This window comes from Eptatretus burgeri, chromosome 1 (assembly GCF_056783735.1).
Source record: "Eptatretus burgeri isolate ZD-2024b chromosome 1, Ebu_testis_v1, whole genome shotgun sequence".
In the NCBI taxonomy this organism is placed as follows: domain Eukaryota; kingdom Metazoa; phylum Chordata; class Myxini; order Myxiniformes; family Myxinidae; genus Eptatretus; species Eptatretus burgeri.
This window is the reverse complement of record NC_140961.1, coordinates 110770465-110791960: the sequence shown is the minus strand read 5'-3', so window position 1 is coordinate 110791960 and position 21496 is coordinate 110770465. Positions and strand designations below refer to the sequence as shown.

Genomic DNA, 21496 nt, shown 5'->3' with positions numbered 1-21496 from the left:
CAACCAAGAAGGGGAGAGTGAAGAAAATGAAGAAAAATGCAGGAGGAATGAAGGGGATGGAATGAAAAGACAATATTTGTGACATTCAAGGGAGGGAAGGGTCTGGGTATGATTTAACATTCTGCCTTTTTGAGTATGTAATATGTAAATGGCTCTTATGGACCACAGATACCACATAAATAATAGAAACATTTTAGAGGCAAACACTCATGGAAGGATTTGTGGAGACGGAGAAGGGTGAGGTTTCATTTTCGTGCGACAGGATGAGATGACGATAAAGTGCATGTGGGAGAGAAAATGGAACTGGAAATACAGACATATTGAGGGGAAGACTACAAGTGGCACAGCTGGAGGCAGCGAACCAGATTCATGGAGCAATTTGGCATCAACTCAACATGAAATAGGTGCATAACATAACATGAAGATGTTTGTGATTCAAAACTCGGCAGGCGTGCAAAAATCGACAAACTCTGAAGGCCACACATCACTTGAACTATTGTAAGATAAGGATCAGGGCTACACATCACTTTGAAATCATGGTATAATTTCAGCAGCAGTTTGCTGCAACTTGTGAAAAATTAATGAAGGGAAAGCTGTGACATCATCCACCCATTTGATGACCTTTTATAGAATGTCAGCCAGACTGAAACCATTCTTCAGACGTGGGGAAGTCAATTGGACTTGAAAAGGCCTTCTGTGCACTTTCCAAAACAAACAAAAAACACTTTCATAATCAACTACAGTTTGGAAAGAGTAAAATTTCCCATGCACTCTCGAAGTAATGGTTTTTCCATTAACAACAACAAAAAATTCTCATACCACTGGACGACATCTGCCTTAATCATGTGTTGGCATGACAAAAGAAAACTAGGAGTTCGGAAGTAGTATGATACATTGTGGAACCGTTAAGTCGTTTCGAATTAGGCAAAGTACAGATTTGTCGATCCAACTTATTAATATGAAGTCGGAAGTTTGGGGCCCAGTGAACTGTTGGTAAATGGAAAAAATCTTTTCTCGAGCAGGCAGCGCAATACAATTGTGCAACAATCAAATCATAAAAATGAAATAACACTTTTATGGGAGTAACACTCCCCCCAAAAAAACTTTAAAAAAGGTACACATTTTAGTTTTAAAAACATTGGGGAATATTGTATATAAATATAAATCCTAGCAAATACCACCTGTCGCTTTGCAGAGAGAGAGAGAGAGAGAGAGAGAGAGAGAGAGAGAGAGAGAGAGAGTGAGACAGAGAGAGAGAGAGAGAGAGAGAGAGAGAGAGAGAGAGAGAGAGAGAGAGAGAGAGAGAGAGAGAGAGAGAGAGAGAGAGAGAGAGAGAGAGAGAGAGAGAGAGAGAGAGAGAGAGAGAGAGAGAGAGAGAGAGAGAGAGAGAGAGAGAGAGAGAGAGACGGAAAAGAAAGAAGCAAAGAGAGGGAGAGAAAGAGAGGAGGGTGGGGAGAGGGGGAAGGGGAGAGTGAAGGAGAGAGATGGAAGGGGAGAGTGAAGAAGGAGAGAGAGGAGAGGCGGGGTTCTGACAGTCGTGATGCCCATTTCAACATACATTCCAAGAGATAGCACATTGATGAATCACCCTGCCCTGGAAACACCGGGATGACAGCTTATAGCAAGGCCGGGATGCAAATCTTGGCCAGACAGCTGAGAGTGAGCGTGCGTACCTCTCCACTATCCTGCCATTATGTGGCGATTCATTGCTTTGTAGCAACTGAAAACATTTTTTTTACTCGATGTCATCCTCCAATTTATTTTGCCTTCCTAACTCCGGAAATGTCGCCACGGAAAACCGAGCCGCGTTATCGCCATGGAAGCTTATAGAGATCATAGCTTGAAGAGCGCTTGCCAAGTGGCTTAAGCACTCAAACAAGGACTCCAACAAAACAGTTTAAGAAACTTTAAAAAAACAAAACGTTTAATTGTTTCAATGTGTTGATCTATGTCGAAGTGATGGGTCATATACAGTGGGGAGAAAGAAGTATTTTGGGAGTATTTAGTGGGGAGAACAAGTATTTGATACACTGCCAATTTTGCAGGTTTTCCCACTTACAAAGCATGTAGAGGTCTGTAATTTTTATCATAGGTACACTTCAACTGTGAAAGATGGAATCTATAACAAAAATCCTGAAAATCACATTGTATGATTTTTAAATAATTAATTTGCATTTTATTGCATGAAATAAGTATGATCACCGACCAACCAGTAAGAATTCCGGCTCTCACAGACCTGTTAGTTTTGTCTTTAAGAAGCTCTTCCATTCTCCACTCATTACCTGTATTAACTGCACCTGTTTGAACTCGTTATCTGCATAAAAGACAGCTGTCCACACTCAATCAATCAGACTCCAACCTCTCCACAATGGGCAAGACCAGAGAGCTGTCTAAGGACATCAGAGACAAAATTGTAGACTTGCACAAGGCTGGGATGGGCTGCAGGACAATAGGCAAGCAGCTTTGTGAGAAGGCAACAACTGTTGGCGCAATTATTAGAAAATGGAAGAAGTTCAAGATAACAGTCAATCTCCCTCGGTCTGGGGCTCCATGCAAGATCGCACCTCGTGGAGCCTCACTGATCATGAGAAAGGTGAGGGATCAGCCCAGAACTACACGGCAGGACCTGGTCAATTGACCTGAAGAGAGCTGGGACCACAGTATCAAAGAAAACCATAAGTAACACACGACACCGTCATGGATTAAAATCCTGCAGCGCAAGCAAGGTCCCTCTGCTCAAGCCCGTGCATGTCCAGGCCCGTCTGAAGTTTGCCAATGACCATCTGGATGATCCAGAGGAGGAATGGGAGAAGGTCATGTGGTCTGATGAGACCAAAATAGCACTTTTTGGTTTAAACTCCACTCGCCGTGTTTGGAGGATGAAGAAGGATGAGTACAACCCCAAGAACACCATCCCAACCGTGAAGCATGGAGGTGGAAACATCATTCTTTGGGGATGCTTTTCTGCAAAGGGGACAGGATGACTGCACCGTATTGAGGGGAGGATGGATGGGGCCATGTATCACGAGATCTTGGCCAACAACCTCCTTCCCTCAACAAGAGCATTGAAGATGCAGCGTGGCTGGGTCTTCCAGCATGACAACGACCCGAAACACACAGCCAGGGCAACTAAGGAGTGGCTCTGTAAGAAGCATCTCAAGGTCCTGGAGTGGCCGAGCCAGTCTCCAGACCTGGACCCAATAGAAAATCTTTGGAGGGAGCTGAAAGTCTGTGTTTCCCAGTGACAGCCCCGAAACCTGAAGGATCTGGAGAAGATCTGTATGGAGGAGTGGGCCAAAATCCCTGCTGCAGTCTGTGCAAACCTGGTTAAGAACTAGAGGAAATGTCTGATCTCTGTAATTACAAACAAAGGTTTCTGTACCAAATATTAAGTTCTGTTTTTCTGTTGTATCAAATACTTATTTCATGCAAATTAATAATTGAAAAATCAAACAATGTGATTTTCAGGATTTTTGTTTGAGATTCCGTCTTTCACAGTTGAAGTGTACTGATGATAAACATTACAGACCTCAACGTGCTTTGTAAGTGGGAAAACCTGCAAAATCAGCAGTGTATCAAATACTTGTTCTCCCCACTGTAATAAGCCTGGTGTTGGCTTAGTGGTGAGGGTGACTGGTTTGGGATCTTCGGGTCCTAAGTTTGAGCTCCCATTTCCAGTTAATTAACACCATGTGGGGTTGACTCAGCTTGTCATCCTTCCGAGGTCGGCAAAATGAGTACCAGTGTACTGGTAATAGGGACATTGCATCAGCAGCACAGCTGCGCACTCAGCCAATGATGCTACCCGCAGCCTTGAGCTGCATACGAAGGAAGAGGAGGAGGGTCGTATAATGAAAGTAGATCATACAAAAAGGGAAAACGTCATGTGAAATAAAATTGCACATTTTCAGCTGGCGAGCCGCCGCACGACTACGCAGGGCCAAGTGCAGGCGAGTGGGGCCTGAACTTTGTTCAAGTTGATCGATATATTCAGTGACAGTGCGAATACTTTTGCCGTGTATTACCAGAGATTGCAAACGAACAACCAGGGCAGCTTGTTCAGCAGTCGCTAAGTGGCTTAAGCACTCAAGCAAGCATTCCAATGAAACGGTTGATAAGGAACGGCAGACTTGGCAAGTGACGAGCAATCGCCGTTCGGTCATACTAAACACCTCCTGGAGACGCCAGAAATGTCAAGCAAGTCCGAATTGGATAAATGTACAATTTTTTTTTCAGCAGTCGGAACTGCTGCTGAGGTCAATAAAGAAGTTCAAATTTTGTAATTCTGCTTATTTTAAGAGATTCTCCAGGTTATGGCATGTGCCGAAATTTTTTTTAAAAAGCTATTAACGCTGACGTTTCCAGGCATTTATAAGCATTGCAATGTACCCAGTGATTCATTGGTATGATGCTCAAGCATTTGCTATGAGTGAGGAAAGTGAACAAAAAAATTCGTTAAGAAACTGTTGCAGCCTGTCCCAAGTCAAGGCATTGTTGAGCAGGCCAAAAAGAAATGGTGAGTTAAAACCCCAGCAAATAGAAAATTGTAACTTGGGCATGGTTGGAATGTATTATAATTGGATGACTTGTAAATTAGAATGCTTTCCTCCTCCCTACTGTTGTCCCAACATGATTGTAGATGAATTGTGGAATGAGGGATGAGATGAGTGGGAATAATTGGAGTGTGTAGGCCTAAATTTATAGGAGTGCAAATGGCATGGAGTGGGATGTGTCAGAGAAGGGGGAAGTGCACCCCCCAATGGGATGAATCCCCACCTTAAAGATTGGTAAATACCTCGATTTAGCTGTTTTGGAACATGGAGGCTATGACAGTGTTGGTGCTGACAGAAGCAAATGAATTATTAAAATTGGTGCAAAAGTGTGATTTAGGGCTAAGGGTGTGGCCTGTGTGTTCGTTGGAGGTGAGTTTTAAGAAGGCCACAGTGTGCCAAGAAGGCATGGACAGCAAAATTTTGTTGGGTAGGTTCAGGTACCTAGTGGACGACTCGAGGCGAGAAGTGCCAAAGAGCACAGAGAAAGGGGTGCCAGGAAGCCCCCCCCCATGATTTGAACAGGAGTGTGGGGGCTCTAAGGGCAGTTTCAGGGGACCGAGGGTGCTACGGAAGAAGAGCAGGTTGGGTGCATGTGGGAGATGCCACAATGCCCAGCCACAAATTGTGTCCGAGCAGAGGTTGAGCAAAATTGAGGTGGGGGAGGAGGAGTTGGCCCATCTTCAGAATGGCCTCAGCAGGCAGAGCAGTGGGCAAATTGGTTATTAGAACGACAATAGAGGGAGTTTTAAAATCAAATGGAACAAAGTGTCTTGAAAGAACTAGGTTAGAGGAAGAATGCTTCCCTTTCACAACATTCATTGTTTAGGGTCACTGTTGAGAACAGGAGTATGGTAATTGAGCCTTGTGATAACCTATTAAGTCCCAAATTGCTAGTTGGGGGTAGGCATGCTCCATCAAGCCACTCTCCCAATGAGCCAGGGAAGGCCACGCCACTCCATATATTTCAGTCCCTTCAAGTGCCTGGCTTTTTCCGGGGAAGGGGAGCAATAGTGGTCGAGTTAGTGGAAATAATGGAGTAGGATAGTGTAAGAGATATGATTAGAGGGATTAGTGGGGCAGGGACTGCAAATGACTCATTCATTTTATCTGCGGGTGAAGCTGGCCATCCTGCCTGAGACGGTTGTGTCATCACATGCACAGCCACAGCCTACCACACATGCCTGTACGACCACCTACAACAGCTGCCTGCCTGAGGCAACACCCACTTATGACCCGCCAACACCTACCTGCCTATCATGGACTACATGAGAAAAACTTGTTACGTGCTGGCCAAATGGCCAAAATCCAATTGACTGGGGAACTACAAGGGGTTTGGGTGGGGGGGGGGGGAATAAAGAACTTTGAACTCTGTGAAATTTGTGGAATAGAAATGAGATGCCTTTCCTCCATGCCACTCCACACCCACTCATGTAAATAATTATTGTTTAATTTATGGGGATAAGATATAATTATTGCATATAGTGAGAGTATGGACAGGAAAATTTAGTGACACTAAGAATAGGGAATTCACTTTTTTGTTGACGGTTCAGACAGAACAGGAGGAGAGTTGTGCGTAAGACAAATAGTCAGCCTGACATGGTCCTGACTCGGGACTCGATTTCCGGGGGGAAGAGGGCTGTGTTATGGATATGGCTTGAGGGTTGATTGGGAATAAATGATCCTAGTTATTTCATAGTCCATTAACATTGATGAGAATACATGAGCAACATCTCAATTTATTTTGCCGAATTTAGGATATTGTCTCGACTGAGGATTGAACATGTTCCCAAATAAATTAGGGGACACGGTCCCGATTGTCCAAATTACATTCTCACTGTGATCCAATCACACAGAATGTCAGGTAATAAACACATGCAATTGCGACCAAATTATACTTTACAAAAACATCCATTTACCATGGAAACAACAGTTCTGATTCTGATTTACATGCGATTTTATAGAGCATCGGTGCTGCTGAAGCACTGGGTGGTTTGACATTGCCTTCCCTGCACTCGTTAGGGTAATAATTTGACCAGGGTGTTGGCGATAACTCGCTTACTCTTTGTGAAGGACACCATGGGAATCTTTAAAATGCACCAACAAATGCCAGCAGACAGATTGCCCAGTTTAACATCCATTCGAGTGACACTTAGAATATGAATCACCCTACCTGTGAAATACCGAGATGACAGTTTATACCTGGGCTGACATTCAAATCCAGGTGAGACAGCATAGAGGCTAATGTACATACCTCTTGGCCATCCTTCCAGCCGAAGCAACAGTAAAAAGAAAGCAAACATAAAACAGCCTGCATGTTCACAAAGATAAACTACTTCATTTAACTATTACTCAGGTGTTTATAAAGATTTTACAAGAATAAAATGTATAATACTATAAGCAAATGGAGGTTAACAAAATCCTTAAAACTCAATCAAGTAATTCCCAAGATCTTAAATGCTTCACTTTTATCAGTAATCAATCATAAAAGTATTAAGCATTTATCTAGATCTCTGCACAAGAGAGAAACAAGGCAAAAGCACAAACAGGCACGAAGAGACAAAAACATATACGAAAGGTAACCTGGGAACTGATTCACATGTTAGTTCTTTCTTCCACTTGGACAAAGCTGGATGATAGAGTTTTTCAATTTAAACTTGTGAACAAAGCTGATGTGAGGGACAAAGCAAGTGACATGGCTTACAGTTCCTCTTTTGAGTCAAGCCACAGCCTTCTCTTGGCACGGCCATATTCATTGTGCCCTCTTGGCTGCCACATGGCAGAAGGATAGCTCGTTATTGCAGAACACCTGGATCTTTTTGTGGTAACACCAGGATCAGCTTTGGGTGTCGAGGGGTCAAACCCATGCTCACTTTCAACTGCGTTCAGCTGGGGTCTCACTACACCAGAATCAGGAACTAGCCTGCTTTGCAGTGGCTTGGTCTTTTCGGTTGCCACTAGATGTTAATTGTGTCGAACCCTGACTGCTTGCTCGGACAATCTTCAACAGGAAGATCAGCCAATCAGCATTGGACACCTTGCCTTCAGAGTACAATACTGGGGTAAAAAAGTCAGAATGAATGCTGTGCAAACAAATCAATGAATATAATTTGTTGCATCTTGGATATTATTTCTCAGTCAATGAATGTTAAGATCCAGACAAAAGACAATACATTCAAGGGAAGCATGTTATAACCTTATGGATCAAACAACAAAGCAAATTTTACAGAGTAAAATCGAAATGTTTACACACAACATACAAAACAAGAAAAAGAGGAATCCGAGATTGCAGACCCTCGCCAGGACTTCTTTTGTGTGGTGCTTGTGTACTGGTGTGTTACACAATTAATGAGACATAATTAGAACTGCCAATTTATAACTGCTGACAGTGATAACCGGGTACCAAGACATCCCGCTTTGATTGGACACCTGACCCTGACCCATGACTTTTATTATTATTCAATTGAATTTAGAATAGGATTAAAATAACATCAATTCAAATCAAATGGAAGACCAAATAGGTACAGTCCTGCATTGGAGGAATCAGAAGGAACCTGAACAAGCAAAAAGCAGATGAAGTCATCAGGAAGAACTCGGATAGGATTCACATTTCAACTGCTACTCCTTTACCCTCATAACCATCCAGGCACAGTCAAGTAAGCCTTAAAAAAAAAGAACCCATGTCAAAAAATTAAATCGACCATGCTGCCAGACCATGCATCCAATCAAGTTTAAATTTAAAACGTGTATTCCTCATCACTACTAGATCATAAATGTGAAGTTTCATGTCAATTGATTTAGTGGTTCCAGAGAAAACATTTAATTTTTTTCTTCAATCCAATATGGTGACCAAACCATGTGACCAATCAATTATTCCTTAACAAACTTGCACACCCATGGCTTGGAGAACATTTGTGTGAAGTTTCCCCTCAATCTGTCCAGCCGTTCTGGAGAAGATTTTTTTATGGGTTTTAGGGTAAATCCAACATGGCTGCCAAACTATGCGACCTATGACATCATATGTGTAAACCTTTTGTTCCTCATGGAATGTGGTCATACATGTAAAGTTTCTCCTCGATCTTTTCAGCCACTTCAGAGAAGATTTTTTTTATGTGTTTTAGGGTAAATCTAACATGGCTGCCAAACTATGCGACCCATGACATCATATGTGTAAACCTTTTGTTCCTCATGGATACGTGGTCATACATGTAAAGTTTTTCCTCGATCTGTTCAGCCACTTCAGAGAAGATTTTTGAAGGTTTTTTTTTTTTCTTCAACAATATGGCTGCCAAATCACGTGACTGATGACGTCATCATTTTTTCTGTGGACCATTTTATCCCTAGACGACCCTCAAAAATGTTCATACCGATCAGATGAAGCATTCTACATATGTGATAATGACCTCATAAAGGTGGCACCTATGATGTCATCAAAAAAATCACATTCCCCATGAGTACTTGCCATGTGCCAAGTTTCAATTTTTGCTCATAACAATATTATTTCTGTAAAAGAACATTGAGGGGAGGAGGACAGTGGAGGGAAGGCATCATGGCTTTCCCTCATCCTCAACCTTCAGCATGTTTTAAATCAGGACTTTACTGAAGGGCTTTGAAGGGAAAGTTTGTTGTCTGTGCACAATCTTTGTGATTGTAGTTGTAGTCTTCAACTGTTGTACCACGAATAGAGTCAAACCAGTCTGAGGCACCATTAGTTGGTTTGCAGTCCATATTAAAGTTAAAATAGTCTTTGAAGGATACAGTACTTGCCTCTCCATTCTGGGGGCAGGACCGGTTTTGGCTTATTTCCTTCACCAGGTGCTGGAGAGATGGGTGGTTCTGGGCTCTCATCTCCGTATCCATTCCAGTCACCCACATGCTCAGTTGGCTTCCATGGTTGATCCATAAACTCTTGATCGCTATTCTCATTTAACTTCCTTGGGCTGGAGCTCCCAGGAGGTGGCGAGGATAGTGGAATGTTGTCCTCCTGCCAGAATGACTTTTAAGGCAGATTTAAACAAGACACGTTCAGCAACTTGGAAAGACATCCACATCCTTCATTAACAAAAGTATAAATAAAGCAAAAATATTCACTGTGAAGGAGGATGATGCAAGTTGAGTTATCATGGAATCATTTCAATTTAAATGTATTAATATTGTTATGGTTGTGGAAATTCACAGAACACCAGTCAGGTTCTGTGAATTGTTAATTCGGTAAGTGTGTGTTGCAGGTTAGAATCCCCACCGATGTGTAAATGGCATTGTTCGTGTGCCGGGTTGTGAATCTTTGAGTTAGCCGTTATTCTTTTCTATCTTTATTTTAAAACAAACACATCGTCACAACGACAACCCACGGCCGCGTTTGACGGTGATTTCCAACAACGCCGCGTTTGACGGTTATTTCCAACACGGCCGCGTTTGACGGTGATTTCCAACACGGCCGCGTTTGACGGTGATTTCCAACACGGCCGCGTTTGACGGTGATTTCCAACACGGCCGCGTTTGACGGTGATTTCCAACACGGCCGCGTTTGACGGTGATTTCCAACATGACCGCGTTTGACGGCAAGAACGGATCAAAAAGGCCTTTCCCTCTGAAGAAGCTGGTCAATCGGAAGTGAAAGGGCGGATCCAGCCTGGGTGAAGGTTCAAAAGTGAAAAGGGAGAGCGCGCTGATTTCAGGTGAAAAAGCCCACAGCGGCCCCTCCCCTTGGAGCGATAAAAAGCCGCGTTCGCTGACCAAAAAAGCAGTTGGTGTGTGGAGTTGGTTGGTGGCGGAGTTGGTGTGGGGAGTTCGGAGTCAGTGGGAGTTGGGAGTGGAGAGACGCCCCGTTGAGAGCTGGAAAGTTCGGAGGTGGGAGCTGAGTTTGGAGTTCGGAGTGTTGGAGTGCAGGCAGTTGGTTCGCTCGAAGGTTCGCCGGTGCAACCAGGGAGCCGGGGTCAAGACCCGTTCACTCCTCCAGTGCGTCGTCGGCTAAGCCAGGCCACAGTGAAGGCCGGACGACCAAGGGAGCCAGTCGGAGCTCGGGGGTCCGGGCAAAGACACCGAGGGTCGCCGAACAAGAGCCCATCGAGCTGCCAGGGGCGGCCAGGTAACCTGCCCCGGCCTCTCGGAGCCCCTTTGGTCATCCCGGCTCTGAGAAATAATAAAGGCTTACGAGCCTGTTCTTTCTTTCTTGGGTTTTGCATGAAAGTCTGTGGCACTTTCTCCTTAAGTAGTGAATTGTGTAAGTGCATGTACATAATAAATAGACATCGGCTGTAGGCTTTTTGCTCGTGTTCTGTCCCAATCCCCACCATTGACTGCTTACGTGCCGAGTGGAAATAAATGTCCACATTGTTGAATGTCACCTGCTCGTTGCGTCCCTTTCTCCATTAACTGCCATGATGCGTTCGGGAAATTAGCTGGCTGATTATTATCAAACCGATAAAACGTACATCTGGTCCGACGGGACTTGGCGATACAAAACTGCTCGGCAATCGCATATGGAACAAGCTGCTTAAGCGGCTCGTTTTCGTGCAGGCCCCGTCGAGGTATAAACTCTCAGTAGTCTGTCCGTGCGAATAATTAGGTAAATCGATAATTCGGCGATCGACCCTGTAGGCAGAGCATCGACAAGTTTGTGGTGTAATAAAAACACGAAGCTGGGTTTCGGCGTTGATCCGGAAGCTACGACTAGATTGCACGTTCGGTGGGCGCGCGCGGCCGCAATTGGGCTAAGGCGGTCGTCCGCACGTCGAACGGGTGGAAATCTACAACAATATGATTTTGATATTAATTTGAGAACAAATTATGATAAGTTGGGTCACCCGATCAAAATCGGTATCTTTAGACTTTTGTAAAAGATGAAAAATATTGTTGTCTTCAGCTGCAGCAAAAATTAACTCGGGAGTGCAACATATCAATGATGGGACAACAAATGGCCTCATTTCCTTCCTCAAGGTCATACAGGATTGTGCAACCACTCGTTACACTTATTTGCAGTCCTGTGGAGGAGGAGGACCTTTTGTATATTCATTTTCATTCTGCATTTGCTTACTTAATGAGTGTGGTGTTGGCTTAGTGGTTAGGGTGGCTGGCTTGGGATCCTAGTGTCCTGAGTTCGAGCCCCATTGGTCACTGAATTAACAACAGGGGGTTGACTCAGTCTGCCATCCTTCCAAGGTCAGCAAAATGAGTACCAGTGTACTGGTCCCGGTGTATGCCTGGTTGGAATAGGTGTACCATATCCCTGTGTGTCGTAAGAGGCGACCAGGGTTGGTGTGAGGAAGGGCATCCAGCCATAAAACATTGCCTCAAGAAGGGAACCATGTTTGCAGGGAGCCCACAAAAAAGCTAACCCCTGCTCAGCAGGGAAAATGGCTGAAAAAGGCTGTGTTTTTTTTTAATTTGCTTACTTGCAATTGTTTTACCTAACGGCATATGGAGTCTCTTGAAGAACTCATCCCACGTCTGTCTGTCTTTGGCCCACGAGCTGATCGCCATTTAGGTGTTTTCTAGCTCACTCAGCTCCTTTACCACTATATGCGTACAGGTCCCTGTAGGTCGTCCAACTGTCCTTTTGACCTCTCGGCTTCCAGTGTATCGCTCATTTTGTGATGTTGCTTTCCAATACATCTCCATCTCCTTATTTGATTTTCCTCCATGATGTTTTTCTTTCCACTCCTTATTTATACCTCCTTCTTCACCCCCCCCACCCCCCATCCTCCTCTTGCTACAGCAACCATAGCCTCTCGATATGAAAACTTTTTGACATCTTGTATAGCCTAGCGCCCTAGCCATTGCACACAACAGCCTTGCATGTAGTCTCATGCTCTCTGTTTTGTTAGTGTTCATTTTCAATCTTACTTGAGGGCATAATGCCTAGGACCTATTTATTTTCACTTGCATACTTTGCTTGGTGTTGGCGAGCAAACAGATGCCACCTCAGCTCCTACAGATGGTCACAATTGAGCCCAGTCTATTCCATATCTGGTATGTTTTGGAGTCCTCCTTAATGATAATAATAATAATAATAATAATAATAATAATAATAATAATAATCCACTGCAAGTAGAAGGAACCAGTAGTGGAGACAGCATGCATCCTGTCTGACTCCTGCTTTGACTTTAATTTCTGGCAACTTCTTTCCATTACAGATCACACTTCATTTGTATCCATTGTATTTGTTCTTCTGATTAACTTTCCGGGTATTCCATATACCCATCCTAATATATTCCACATTGCATCCCTGTTCACGGAAGAACAATGTAAAATGGAAGAACAATCATTCACAAGGAAGATCACAAATGCTTTTTCAGAGTCGAAGAAAGTAATCACAGGATTCAATTTATTCCTTCCATTACATTGTTCTATCATTGTTGTATCATTGTTGTTGGAGTGAAAATTTGATCTCCACACCCTCGATTCCTTCGAAATCAATCCCACTCTTTCCTCAATACTCCATCCACAGCCTTCTGCATCCTATTTCACATTATCTTGCAGAGCACCTTGCTTGCAATACACAGAAGAGTTGCACCATTTCAGTAAGCACATTCACCAACGTCTCCTTTTTTTGACAGTTTAACAATTAATCCAAATTTCCACAGATCCACAATTTGTGTAAAACTGTTGTTGATGTCTCAACAGTGCACTTAGAGAATTCAGCATTGATATCAACTGTCCCTGGTGCCTTTCTATTATTTAGAAGTATTGATGGCTTCCCTCACTTCAGGTTCTTATGGGACCAGTAGCGATGTACAAATCTGTTCTACTCATTTCTGCAATATTACTTTGTTCCCCCACCATCCCTCTCATCTGTTAAGTACCTCCTTAATGTGTTCAGGCCAACTTGATAGCTGTTCTTTCTCTGATGTGAGCACATGTCCTTGTTTGTCTTTCATTGTTTTTTTTCTCATCCTTCGATTTGATGCTAACAGTTTGGATATTTTATATACCATTGGCATATCCCCTTTCTTGGATGATGTTTGTCCCTCTTCCCCTAGTTCCTCTAATGTAGCTTCACTTATCCTTCCTTGCAGATGTCTTCTCTGCTTGGTTTTTCACTGAATACTTTTCTGTAATTTCTATTTCTGGACATGTTTTGCAAACTTCTCGTTTTTTTTAGTTTATTTTTAAATTTCTTTAGTTCTTCAATGTGTTTTCATGTTTGAATTAAGATCCATATTTTATTCTTACATACTTTGTTTTCAAAAGGTTTTCTAATAGTTTCAATGCACACTTCATTTATTATCCGACATGCTTCATCAGTTACTTCAACGCCGATCACATTGCTTTCATCAAGAACTGCAAATTAGTTTTGTATTTCTGCAATGTAGTGGTACTGTACTTCTTTGTCCTCAAACTTAACTACAACAAATGTCTTTCTATTTTGTGCAGGAGCCACTTCTTCACTCAGTTCTGCATACGGACAAAAATAAATATTTAAATACAATAGGTTAGATCCTTGACAGAGCATCGACCTTCGAATGTGCAGGCGCAGTCAAAGCTCCACTTCACTCTCCGCCAAGAGGGGAACATCCGACGTATGAGGCTCTATCGCCAAAAGCACCGTTATGACATGTTTTTACATGAATTTGATTAAGAATGTAAAGTTTTTATTGTGATGATGACTTTGCTATTTTTGTTGATATTGGCCAAGGAGGTTGGAAACATACAAGGAACTAGAGAGTTCATAAAATACTTTACCCTGAGCAGTCTTGAGAAAGATAAAAGGATATGGGTGGGGTCTGCGAGCACCAAATTTGATTGGTCGAGATGAAATAAAATACCACAATATTTTGTCGAGGTACTGCTAAACAAAAGGATGTTAAAAGTGCCAACATGGCAATTTGTGTTCAAAATTATTGATTTGTGTTCTACGTCAATAATCCGATTGAAATAAAATAAAGATTTTATTGATTGTATAAAAAATTTTTTCAGAAGTATATCGTTGTTGATGCAGCATCTTTTACACAACATTATTTAACATGTTACATTAGTCCTTTGTGCCCGTTGTTTGTGTCCTTTATGACGTTAAAAACAGTGTTTTCTGTCTCAACTCTGATCATTGTCAACAGAAAACCAATGTTGTGGCTTCACAAGATATACCTGTCGTCTCTCTGATCCATCCTGAAGAACCACAATGTTGCTTGGCACAAAACCCACATCACCACATGGGCCTCGCACCTTCCACCATGGTCTGCTTATGTCCAGTACCTGTTACAATCATCACATTAACATTTAAAAAAATTAAACATGACACATGAATGCTTCAGAAAATAAGAAAAATGCAAATAATCATGGAGAGATGCACGCTGGAAATAAATATAGGAAGAAAAACGGACGTTTTGGAAACAACACAAAATCATCGGACATCATAAAAGCTCAAATGGTGATGGGTGGATTAAATAGCAAGAATACAAGACCAGCGATGGACAAGGAAAAGTAATGAATTTGAATTGTATCCCACAGGAAGACATATACTAAGGGGAAGACCAAGGGGAAGACCAAGCATAAGAGCTGCTGATGAAATATGAAAATTTTTAGTCCTGTCGACACAACCAAAATTAAGAGAGGAACCCTATATTTAAAGATGCAAGTATTTAATAATACACATATTCAATACATTAATGATAAAAGAACATCACTTTATTTAAATTCCATCATTGCTTTTTCCAAAGACACTTAATCTCATTTGCAAATGAAAGCAATTGAACATATTTAGAAACTATTACATTACTCCAAGCGAATAGTTTGGTGATGTCATTGCAGGGATTCCAAATGCTGCCTGGTCTTATTGACGGTACACTGTGCTGCCTTTACCTTTTCAAATACAGTATAGTTTGTAGTAACTGAATAAAACAATGGGATAAATAGCATCTCAGGATTATGGTATGAAATAGGGGAAGGGGGTGTCTTCATTGAGCATTACTTAATAGTTTAGAGGGTGTCTGTTGAAGCGTTACGAGGCATTACAGGGGGGTAGGGGTGTCAGATTTGGGCAAAAAATGTGTTATGTACTTTTTGAAAGGCCCCTAAGTGAATAGTAGAGTTGATTCAGAAAGTGTCGAGTGAGAAGACACCAGATGATTAGAGAAAGAGCATAATATTTCCGGTTTTCAAACAGAAAGGGTACATCATAAAATGTGGAAATTAGAGGGATCAAATTATGGAGCATGCGATGAAGATACTGGAGAGGATTGTTGACCGAAGGTTAATGAAGGAGATTGTGAAGATAGATGAGGTGCAGCATGGATTCATGCAATGAAGGGGATCAGTGGATGCGATTTTCATGATAAAACTGTTTCAGGAAAACATGCTGGAAGGAAATAAGAAACTGTTCTGGGCATTCATAGATACGAGCCGAAACCCCGTCACAGACGGATTCCATTCATTCAACCACCCTCACCAGCTCACCCACACTCGAGGGACATGGCCTGGACAGGGCGTGCTTGCACCCGCCTACTCATCCCCCACCCCCACCCCTGCTCCATTCCCCCCCCCGCCTTCAATTTGCTTACCCCCGCCCCAAAATTTAATTACCCTGTCCCCACCTCCACCTCTTCACCCCCGCCCCCGCCTCTTCACCCCCTGCCCCCGCCTCTTCATCCCCCCCGCCTCTTCACTCCTTGCCCCCGTCTCAACGAAAAGTGTTTATTCTGCTTCAGAGTTGAAAGTTGACTATTGCGACTATGTGCGATGCACTCTTACAGGTACGAAGTTTCTTTCAGTCCAGGTCACAGGACCGAGAAAAACGTGACGCGACCGCTAGGTAGGAGGAGCACAAAATTGGTCCTTAAATATTAATATATAGATAGAGAAGCCATATTATAGGATTCCAAGAGAAATGGTGGATTTATGTTTGAGGAAGAAGGGCATACCATGGAAGATTGTTAGGATCGTGATGGAAATGTATATGAGAGCCAACACTATGGTCAGGACATTTAACAGAGACGAACAATATTTTAGAGTATATGGTTCTGCACGAAGTCCCTTCCTTTTTGTAACAGTGATGAATGTGCTGTGTGACAACATCAGAGATAGAAAACTGTGGGAGCTCACTTTGCAGATGTCTTATTCATAACAGCAGTGTTAAAGGAAGAGCTACAGAGAAGACTGTTGGAATAGTAAAAGAGCTTAGAGAGGCAGGGATTGAACGCTAATGCTAAAAAGACGGGGGTAATGGTGTGTGGTAAGATTGGTGTAGAGAGGTCAAGATTGTAGATATAAGCTAGGTCAGCTAATTTAAATACCATGGCTCAGCACGAAAGGAAGGGGGAGGTTGTGAAGCAGAAATCCAAGATAGATGAAGGCAGCATGGGAAAAATGGAAGGAGGTTAGTGGAGTCGTCCACAGCATGGGAAGAATGGAAGGAGGTTAGAGTCGTCGTCCACAGCATGGGAGGAATGGAAGGAGGTTCGTGTAGTCATCCATAGCGTGGGAAAAATGGAAGGAGGTTAATGGAGTCGTCCACAGCATGGGAAAAGTAGAAGGACGATTTTGGAGTCGTCCACAGCATGGGCAAAGTGGAAGGAGGATTGTGGAGTCGTCCACAGCATGGGAAAAGTGGAAGGAGGTTAGTGGAGTCGTCCACAGTATGGGAAAAGTAGAAGGAGGTTAGTGGAGTCGTCCACAGCATGGGAAAAGTGGAAGGAGGTTAGTGGAGTCGTCCACAGCATGGGCAAAGTGGAAGGAGGATTGTGGAGTCGTCCACAGCATGGGAAAAATGGAAGGAGGTTAATGGAGTCGTCCACAGCATGGGAAAAGTAGAAGGACGATTTTGGAGTCGTCCACAGCATGGGAAAAGTGGAAGGAGGTTAGTGGAGTCGTCCACAGCATGGGAAAAGTGGAAGGAGGTTAGTGGAGTCGTCCACAGCATGGGAAAAGTGGAAGGAGGTTAGTGGAGTCGTCCACAGTATGGGCAAAGTGGAAGGAGGTTAGTGGAGTCGTCCACAGTATGGGCAAAGTGGAAGGAGGTTAGTGGACTCGTCCACAGCATGGGAAAAGTGGAAGGAGGTTAGTGGAGTCGTCCACAGCATGGGAAAAGTGGAAGGAGGTTAGTGGAGTCGTCCACAGTATGGGCAAAGTGGAAGGAGGTTAGTGGACTCGTCCACAGCATGGGCAAAGTGGAAGGAGGTTAGTGTAGTCCTCCACAGCATGGGAAAAATGGAAGGAGGTTAGAGTCGTCGTCCACAGCATAGGAAAAATAGAATGAGGTTAGTGGAGTCGTCCACAGGATGGGAAAAATGGAAGGAGGTTAGAGTCGTCGTCCACAACATAGGAGAAATAGAATGAGGTTAGTGGAGTCGTCCACAGGATGGGAAAAGTGGAAGGAGGTTACTTGAGTCATCCACAGCATGGGGAAAATGGAAGGAGGTAAGAAAATGGAATGAGGTTAGTGGAATCGTCCACAGCATGGGAAAAGTGGAAGGAGGTTAGTGGAGTCATCCACAGCATGGGGAAAATGAAAGGAGGTAAGAAAATGGAATGAGGTTAGTGGAATCGTCCACAGCATGGGAAAAGTGGAAAGAGGTTAGTGGAGTCATCCACAGCATGGGAAAAATGGAAGGAGGTTAGAGTTGTCATCCACAGCATGGGAAAAATGGAAGGAGGTTTGTGGAGTCATCCACAGCATGGGAAAAATGGAAGGAGGTTGGTGGAGTCATCTACAGCATGGGAAAAGTGCAATGAGGTTAGTGGAGTCATCCACAGCATGGGAAAAATGGAAGGAGGTTCGTGTAGTCATGCACAGCATGGGAAAAATGGAAGGAGGTTAATGGGGTCATCCACATCATGAGAAAAATGGAAGGAGGTTAGAGTCGTCATCCACGGCATGGGAAAAATGGAAGGAGTTTAGTGGAGTCATCTGTGATAGAAGGCTACCAAGAAAATAGAAGGTTAAAATCTACACGATAGTGATTAGACTGGATATAATGTGGGGTGCAGAAATATGGGTTTTGAGAAAAATGGAAGATAAGTTACTGGATGGACAGGAGAGAGATGAGAAGGCTTTGGTGGTTTGTCAGAGCATCAGTAAGAGAGCAATTGAGGATTGAGGAGATGCACAAGAGAGCTGGAAATGTGTCACAGAAATTATTAGAGAAACTAGTTTGTGGTGGTTTGGACATGTAATGAGGAGAAAGGATGAAGAACCAATCGGAAAAGCATGGAACATGCCAATTAGAGGGAAGAGATGAAGAGGACGACAGATTAGGGTGAAGTGAGGTCGTGGAAGGAGATTTGAAGAGAGTGGGATTGAGATGAGAAGTTGAGGACAGAGGGGAATGGAGAAGGTGGATTGGAGTGGCTGGACCCCTAACTGGTGGGATTAAGGCGTGGAGAAGAATAAATACACACAGACAGTGCAATGTAAAGAACTGTGGAAGAATCTCAGAGAAGGTTTAATCCAGCAGTGGAATGAGAAAACACAATTATGATGATGATGAGAGTGATGATAGCCTCAGTAATATTTTCTTTTCTTTGTTTAACATCTTCTCATGGGTGAAGACGCACAGCAATGCGGTTATTGTTATGATGAATGAAAAATACTGAATTATGCAGGAATTGCAATTACAGATCCAGTTCTACATTCATACTGTTTGCCTTTGCAGGCATAATACCTCCTTGTCCAAAACTTAAGTTCACAGCTTAGCAGCTATACGAAGCCACATGCAGTGAAGTGGGTGTGTGAACTTTAAAATTCAGACATCAACCATCGTGTTTGTAAACCTCACCTCCACCATCTCACCCGTCATCACCGAGATTTCATTACTACTCCGTGCAACAAAGTCATAACGGCAGCGAGCTATCTTCTTGGGCACAGATTTTCCATGGGCCTCGTAATTCCTATGACAAGGAGGAAGTGAATGTAACAATAGTTTGCATCATGATCAATACTTTCGCAAAGCTAGCATCATTCTGTATCAGCAGACCGGCAGAACAACAGATGGAATCAACAGAACATCGATCGGAGTATGGCAAGTGTCGTGGGTTGGAAGGAGAAACTAACCCATCAGGTGCTAACCCTTCATCACTCTTTGGGTCTGATGAAGGATTAATGCCTGAAACGTCAGCTTGCCATTGTTCATCACGGCAGTTGCCATACTCCGAACAACGTATTATGTTGATTGAATTCAACAATATGACAGTTTGATTGGAGCACAGTGAAGAATTGAATTGGAAGTATTGTTGTGATGCGGTTTTGCAATGCACCTCTCGAGGTGTTGGCTGACGATCTGTTTGAAAGCAACGGCTGCTTCACCCTGGTCTGATATGGGACTGTGTTTGTAAGGTGCAGGTTTATCACCATCTGCCGGTGGAAACTGCTGCACATAGTTCTTCTGTGGAAGGGAAAGCCAGGAAGGGTGGAAGGAAGGATCAAATTAAGAAGGCATAAGTTTGGGTAGCCAAAGGTTTTGCACAAACAACCACAGAAGGGTAAAATAAGCGTGCCGGAAACGCACGTGACATCATGCATGTTTCCCAGGCAATCACAGCTAGACAAGTGGCTCTCTCCAGAAAAAGAGATCAACTGAAGCTACATTGGCTATCCAATGGTCCATTACTTAAAAATAAGGATTTATAAAGTGAAACATTTGATCATTATCAGATTTAATTATTTTCAGCTTTTGAAATTTGCCTGATACTGGTACTTCAATTGAACCCCTTGCTCTGCCCTTGACAGGTTCACACAAAGTCAAGATTTAAAATAAGAAATTAAACAACACCAACATAGATTAAAAAAAATGGGAATTGCATGAAAGGAAAGCAAAACATTATAATTCAGGGAAAAGTAAGTTTTTGAGTTATGGCATTTAGGAAAGGGTTTAGGTTTTAAGAGAGAAAAATATTTGAGGGCATCAGCAATAATTGCTGTGTCACACACGCTCTGTAGGCCAAGTTCTTCGTATTTGTGCCTCTGAGCAGCAGCTGAGACAAGAGACTCGGCAATGTGCGCCGTTCCTGGTGCTTCCTCCTTGCCCATAAAATTGAGGTGTGGTGGCTCCCAGCCATTGTTGAATTGTGGTACGTACACAGGGACGTATTGACTGCGTGGCCATGATGACCTGCAACAAACGGAAAAAGCATGGAACTTTATTGGTTCTTTCTGCTGCACCATGCTCGGCCAAGTTCATGCCTGAATTCATTGTTTCTGTAGTTTTAGCAGCCAATTGATCATGATATGATGAATTGGGGGTGGAAAAAAAGAAATGACAATCTTGGGTCATGGAGTGATGGTTGAGAGGAGGAATGCTCTAAGTCTAAGCAACCAAAGGCTGTGACATAAACCAAGAGCTGATACCGTGGGATATCCAGAAAGTATGATCTCTTGGCAAGAGCCAAGAGGGACATGAAAAGTGGTCCTGGTGCTGAAAGATGGGGGATTTATATTCCACATTGTCTGAATGTCACAGAGGACCTGAAGCATATATTACTTGTTGGATAGGGATGACAGAAATATAATCGACTTAAAAATGGGACATGAAACTTGTGTCCTTACGAGCACCATGGGTGACTTTCTCATGTCAACCAAACCGATTACATCAAGCAAGGCCGGGGAATGGCTGAACCTGTAAGATTTGATGTTAAACCAAGTCTTTAAGATGATGTACGTTTTGTAACGTAGTTTTAACAGGATATTTGCTAATAGCAGGTCTCTGTGTATTAACTATGCCTAAATAATCGTTGTGTCATCATCACACCATTTGAAAGCCTTTATCCCTGAGCAGGGGGCAGCTTTTTTGTGGGCTCCAACCATGGTACCCTTTCTTGTGGCAATGTTTTTTTACGGCCAGATGCCCTTCCTGACACCAACCCTTTAGTCCCCTTCGACCCTGCAGGGATAATTATCAGTATACTGGTGCTCATTTCGCCGACCTCGGAAGGATGACAGGCTGAGTCAACCCCCTGATGTGAACTCAGCAGCCAGCGGGGCTCGAACTCAGGACCCCGAGGATCCCAAGCCCCCG

General features: G+C 43.2%; 2 protein-coding genes across 2 annotated transcripts in view; one reads left to right on the top strand and one right to left on the bottom strand.

Annotated features, from left to right (window-relative positions):
- Positions 1 to 14426, top strand: part of LOC147035177 (receptor-type tyrosine-protein phosphatase O-like) — a 103893-nt gene extending 89467 nt beyond the window's left edge. The window contains exon 13 of the mRNA XM_085894939.1: positions 13926 to 14426. The gene's annotated coding sequence lies outside the window, so the exon portion shown is untranslated. The remainder of the gene's footprint in view (positions 1 to 13925) is intronic.
- The window catches only part of LOC147035176 (uncharacterized), a 64176-nt gene that overhangs the window by 793 nt on the left and 41887 nt on the right, over positions 1 to 21496 (bottom strand). Inside the window, exons 10-14 of the mRNA XM_085863995.1 lie at positions 20413 to 20593; positions 19740 to 19867; positions 19262 to 19373; positions 14637 to 14744; positions 9318 to 9546 (exon numbers count right to left, since the gene is read on the bottom strand). Of these exons, the coding sequence (XP_085720121.1) occupies positions 9318 to 9546; positions 14637 to 14744; positions 19262 to 19373; positions 19740 to 19867; positions 20413 to 20593 (758 nt within the window). The remainder of the gene's footprint in view (positions 1 to 9317; positions 9547 to 14636; positions 14745 to 19261; positions 19374 to 19739; positions 19868 to 20412; positions 20594 to 21496) is intronic.